General features: G+C 42.2%; 1 protein-coding gene across 1 annotated transcript in view; it reads left to right on the top strand.

The window, feature by feature from the left end:
* Nucleotides 1-5,825, top strand: part of cpeb3 (cytoplasmic polyadenylation element binding protein 3) — a gene marked incomplete at its 5' end in the record, with an annotated part of 31,951 nt that overhangs the window by 10,124 nt on the left and 16,002 nt on the right. Inside the window, 1 exon segment of the mRNA XM_014021167.1 lies at nt 2,286-2,345. Within this exon segment, the coding sequence (XP_013876621.1) occupies nt 2,286-2,345 (60 nt within the window).

Below are 5,825 nucleotides of genomic sequence, written 5' to 3' on the forward strand. Positions count from 1 at the left end.
ATTAAATTAAATAAGTAAAAGTAATCAACTGAATGTTTGTGACAAAAAAAACAATAGTTTTCAAAATAAAGGTAAATAACCACAACTATTCAAACTTTGTAAAGATGTTGATGTTATCTGTGGCTTGTGGCCTTTGACCCCTGTAATCTTTGTGTTGAGAGCTGTTGGTTCAGTTTAAGTAGCTCTGAAATAGAAGAAAGAAGCAATTCTGTCAAACAGAGATGAGTTTAAAAAAATTTAAAGTCAAACAGCCTTTGAGTCGATGCATATCAACCAGCGGCTTTTCATGTCAGAAATTTAGACATCTGTCCAGTGATTTATGAGATATTTTGCTAACACAGACCAACGGATTGTCACCTCCTCTTATCTCACAGAGTTCAATGTTTTTTCCCCTCTTTCTTGTGTTCTGTTGTTAACTGCAGATTTCTGAGTCAGCAGAAAGTTGTCATGTGGTATGTGGTGTTTCTTTTTCTTTCTTCTGGGTTATTATTTCCACACCTTGCTGTTGGCGCTCCCACTCCGCTGTCAGGAGTTCAGCTGAGGTTTTCTCATGGACCTGTTAATGGGTTTTTAATAGGTGCAGTAAATGTCAAAGTGCAGGAGGGAAACAGTCGGTGGTGTGGAGAATACAGAAAATATAGATGGATATAAACTTGAAGAACAGGGTGCTTGTAGGTTTTGTGATGGTAGCTGAGAGTTTTGATTGACTCTGCCAGAGGGGCATAAACCAGGGGTCCAAACCTTCAGAGGAGGGAACAATGAATATGGAGCTGCCAGGGAGGAAAAGCATAGATATGGTTGATGGATGTGATGGAGGATCTGCAGAGGGCTGGGGGTACAGAAGGATGCTGGGTTAGGGGCAGATGAGGCAGAATTGCTGTGGAGACCCCTGAAGGCAGCAGCTGACAGAAGGTATGCAGTCCCTCCAGGATTTTGGGATGGCAACTATTAATGGAAAGTCTTGCAATTTTGATGAATCACCTTTGCTCCTGTCTATTTTCACTTCCTGGAAGTTGAACCTACAGAATGGAAAAATGATCCAGGCCTTGTTTGCATCCAATGATCCCTCTGAATTCTGTTAATTATCTAAAGTTTGATTTAAAATGGTGGAAAACCAAAAATAACATTGGTGTTGAACTTAAAAGGCTCTCCGGTACATTTTTGCCGTTCGTCTAATTTGGTCGATGTTGATGATSAAAGTTTTTCTGTTTAACAGCTGATCGTTGCCTGACAGAGATGCCAGATCACTGCTTGCCTGTCAGTCAAAGTTGAGGGGTTGTTTCCCCCAAACGGAATAGGAAGCATTCCAGAGAGGCAAGGTACCTGGGTCTGGTGCTCCGCCCTCCCTCATCTTTGCAGGTCAAGGATTTCCTGTGCGATCAAAGAAACAGGAAGCAGATGGTGTGACTCCTCCGGAGCGACCACCGCTGAGAGGTTGAGGATGTCTTGGGCTTTCCATGGAGGAATGTCACCAGAACGGCACCGTGGCCCCTCGGGCCCTGCCAGTCAGCTCCTCAGAGGGGGAAACAGATGGCACTTATCCAGAGCTATTTAAAGCTAGTTTCATAACTGCACCCCCCCAATGTGTCCCCCAAAAGGACTGGTGTAGGCAGAAAGGCAAGCACAGATCTGGTGTTTGTTGTAACCTTTGCCTTCCAGTCAGAAAATTTAACACGACATTATTCTGCAGGAAGAGGATTTACTCATGGTCTTCTTTGATTGCACCAGAACTAGGTTTAAGTCCAGGACTTGCTCGGGATTCTCTCTGAAGAATCAGCCGGTTAGACTTTTGAGCTGAGACCTTGTAATCCGGTTGATAAACCAGTAAACAGACCACCCACGCAGTTGCCGTCCCCCGGGTTTGTTGAACTTGGACCACAGCCTGGCCTGACTGTCAGACGTCGGGTTGGAGAGAATTCAGAACTTCCCTCTGGGTCAGGACTCGTCATGTGATGTTTACGTCACTAAACGTTTACGTCACTAAACGTTTACGTCACTAAACGTTTACGTCACTAAACGTTTACTCCTTCATGATCATCAACTGAAAGAATGTGTCTACGCAGCGTCACCACCTTTAACTTTCACCTCCACATTAATTTTATAGTTGAGGTTTATAGTTTTCCTAATAAACACACCCTCTCTGGGACACTTTATACATAAATTTATTGGTGTTTATTGCTATGCTGATGATACTCAGGTTTATCTTTCAAGTCCACTGGTCTGAGAGCCTGACTGTGACATAAAAATAACTTTTCCCTTTTTTAAAACGTCTTTATCTTCTTCAGCAGGACGTATGGGACTCAACTTTCATCATCCTGGAGCTGATCACATCATGACGCTCAACGGTGAGTCACGTTTCAAGTATTGTTCATACCTGCTTCGGTTCTACAGGCGAGTCACTGCTGCTGTTATCTCCGAGCTTCAAACAATAATCAGGAATGAGAGGAATTTCATGATAAACACGCGTCCTCGCCACAGGGGTTCATGTCAGATGTTTTTATTTTTAAGGCCAGGGTTCCTTGACTTGACCTGCGAGGTTTCTAAAAATACCCCAACATGTAAAACTAGATTCCAATAAACAAGTCAGGGAGACGTGTCTTTATCCCACCGGCCTGATGAGTGACGCAAAGTGTTCTTACCATTTGTAGCGTTCTTAACCCTCTAAGGTCCAAGCCTGCTCCAGAGCGAGCATCAACAGGACACATTTAAGGGCTACTGCCACAAAAATGGCAGCAGGCTGAGTGCTCATTTTAACTGGGTTGGACAGCACTTAAATATTTAGCTTAAATATTAAGGAAGCTACCTAAATATTTAGGTTGCAACTTAAATATTTAGCTAGCAAGTTAAATATTTAACAAGCTACCTAAATATTTAGGTTGCAACTTAAATATTTAGCTAGCAAGTTAAATATCTAGCTAGCAAGTTAAATATTTAGGTAGCTAGCTAAATATTTTAGTTAAATATTTAGGTGACTAGCTAAATATTTAAGCTCAAAACTAAATATTTAAGTCACAAGTTAAATATTTAGCTTGTTAACTAAATATTTAATTTGTAAGTTAAATATTTAGTTTATAAACGATGACATTTATAAATGTATGAATCATATGGTGAATAACTGACTTTTAAAAATAAATCTGTTCTTTTTTCTTATAAAAGGCTAAATAAAACATAAATATTGGTGGTAATTTTTGACTGTGTAACTTTACAAACGGCACCCCATAAATCAGCCTGCTAAACCGCTACATGTCTGAAGACACCTCCAGGACCCGGCAAAGACCATCGGTGTTTCGGTGTTTTTACATCGTAGCAGAGTTATCATTTAGTTTGAAAGCAGCTCTGAGCTAACRTCTCATTTGGCTGCAGCTACTGGCGACCAGTCCAATTGGGAGTCTCCCAATGTTTGCAGATGTTCCGTTTCCTTTAAAATGACTCCTCAAACAAAACGTGGCTGCAGATTGTTAGCTCCTTGTTCCCAAACACTCTGCAAACAGAATTCAACTGTTCCACGATCTGAAGTCACAAACCAGTGTCCAGCAGTTGCAGTTAGATGCTACCTGGTAGTTTCACTCTGAGTTTTCTTCATGTGTTCCTGGGCTCACACTGATTCTGTGATGGTGATAAAGACTTGTAGGAGGTTTACCGACAGAACTCTCCCAGTTTTCCTCACACTTTGAAGTTTGTCTTTAATTCCTGGTGTTTCCTTCGCCCCCCTCTCATGGGTCATGTTGTCTGAGCCGTCTGACACTTTCCCAGCTCACAGTCGTCTTCCTTCGGCTCGGGTTGCTAGGTGACTTTGTTTTTCCTGAGGCCAGRCTGCGAGCGGCAGCAGAGGAGACTGACCAGTTTCTTTTAGATTGGAGAGCAGGATCTTTTTTAATGAAAACTCAGCCTGGGAGAAAATATATAGTCTCACAATGCAAAGGCCCAAATTGTTTTTTTTTTAAGCAATGAGTCTGTTTCTGTGACAGATGAGCAACACTTCCTGCTGTTCGGTGGCATTAAAGAGCTTTTTGCCTCCTTTTGTGGTTTCATTGAAAAACAGCAGGATTGTAAATTAGCATCTTAGAGATTACGGGAACATTTAAACACAATCCCTAAACAAGAGTTGTTGATTTTTCTGTTAAAACTCGAACTTTGAGTGAGCAAAGACCATCCGTGTTCTTATTGATTGTTCCACGTCAGAGCAGAGTTGATGGTTTTATCTCCACGGGCTGCAAATGTTGCTGACTGGTTGATGAGGGAGGCTCCAGAATGTCTCAAAACATTTGTGAGGTTCTCACGTTTCTTACACGAGTCTCTGAGGATTACAGTTGTTTGGCCTTTAACCTGAACAAAACAGCATTTCCCTTTTTTATTTACTTTAACTTCTGCTAACCTAAGAYCTGTCAGGTGAACCTGGACATGTTTGGTATCAGTGGAGGTTTAGGAGACKCCCAGTTTGTGCGTTCAGTTTCTCCTCAGTGAAGTTGTGAAGTGAATCCTGTGACCTTTGACCTGCAGTAGGTTTAGATCCGTTCAGCTGCCCACCGCCTCCCCTCAGCCTCCGGGAAGTTTCCTCTTTCTCCTCTCGGACTCTGGGAACAGCTTTTAATATTTGACCAGAGCCGTGACGATGACTAACGAGCCTCTAATGGGCGCTCACCTTTCTGAGCTCGTTAGTGAAGATCCAGGGCAGATTAGCAGGAAGTGGAGCTGCTGCAGGTTCATTGAGCCGAGCAGCTTTGTGGCGTTTCTGTGGTTAAACCTCACCTGTCCTCCTCCTCCTCCTCCTCACTGGGCAGCCTCTGGCAGGTGCGGCAGGTTTGCTGAGGGCGGTAATGATCGTTGTCGGCGCTCAGGTGTGGTTTCACTTCCTGCTTTATTTCCACCAAACACCATGTCTCTGTGTCTCTGTCCTCTTCCTGTCCCCGTCCTTCTGTCTGTCCTCCTCTCTGCTGACAAGCAGCACGGAGCTTTGGCCGCAGACGAGGTAACGTTCGTTCTGGGGGGGTGGGGTTCACGTCAAGCCTGGGGGTGGGGGTCTGGATTCACCCTCTGCTTTTTCATCTCTGCTTCATCGTTTCTTCATCTGGAACGTTTCATTTGTAAAAAGGTCCATCTGGTCTGGCTAAATCAGGGGTCTGCAGCCTGTGGCTCTTCAGTCCATCTGCAGTGGCTCTTTGAAAAAGTGACCAAACGTAACAGAATGATGTTTTCTGTTGTTGTTTAATGTTTTTTTAATACTTAAAACAAAACTTGTTAGCTCATGCTAGCCTGTTGTTCACTCAAATAATCCAAGTTCTTTCTACGACTTTTATCTCAAATCCACCAGGGTTACCTTTAAATACCTTTTTGACTACATAAGAATTAGAAAAAACATATGCTCGAATAGCTGAGTTGTACTTGTTTTTATGAAACTCGGAGTTAACTATATACAGTATTTTTCTTGTTTACATGAATGTGGTATTTTTATTTGTCCTGATGTGTAAAGATAATAATAATAATATAATTCACAATAAATTGTTTAGTTTTATAACATCACCTCCACTGGCCATAAAGGTTACTGAAAAGGCCTCCAAAAGGCCCACGGACCACCAGTTGATAATCACAGTCGTAGCTTATTTTGCGGCTCTGGATACATTTTATTAGTGAGCCGAGGAGCAGAAATGGCTGTTATGGTTGTAAAGGTTGCAGACCCCCGGGCTAAATGAATATTCTGATTAACAGGAAACGAATGTGTAACTGCTCACTTTTACTCAGTACTTTTTACTTTTAAATACTTAAGATTTTATATCAGAAATTTACTTTTGATACTTAAGTACAAAAAATATCAGATACTTTTAAGA

This window comes from Austrofundulus limnaeus, unplaced genomic scaffold (assembly GCF_001266775.1).
Source record: "Austrofundulus limnaeus strain Quisiro unplaced genomic scaffold, Austrofundulus_limnaeus-1.0 Scaffold280, whole genome shotgun sequence".
NCBI classification, from domain to species: domain Eukaryota; kingdom Metazoa; phylum Chordata; class Actinopteri; order Cyprinodontiformes; family Rivulidae; genus Austrofundulus; species Austrofundulus limnaeus.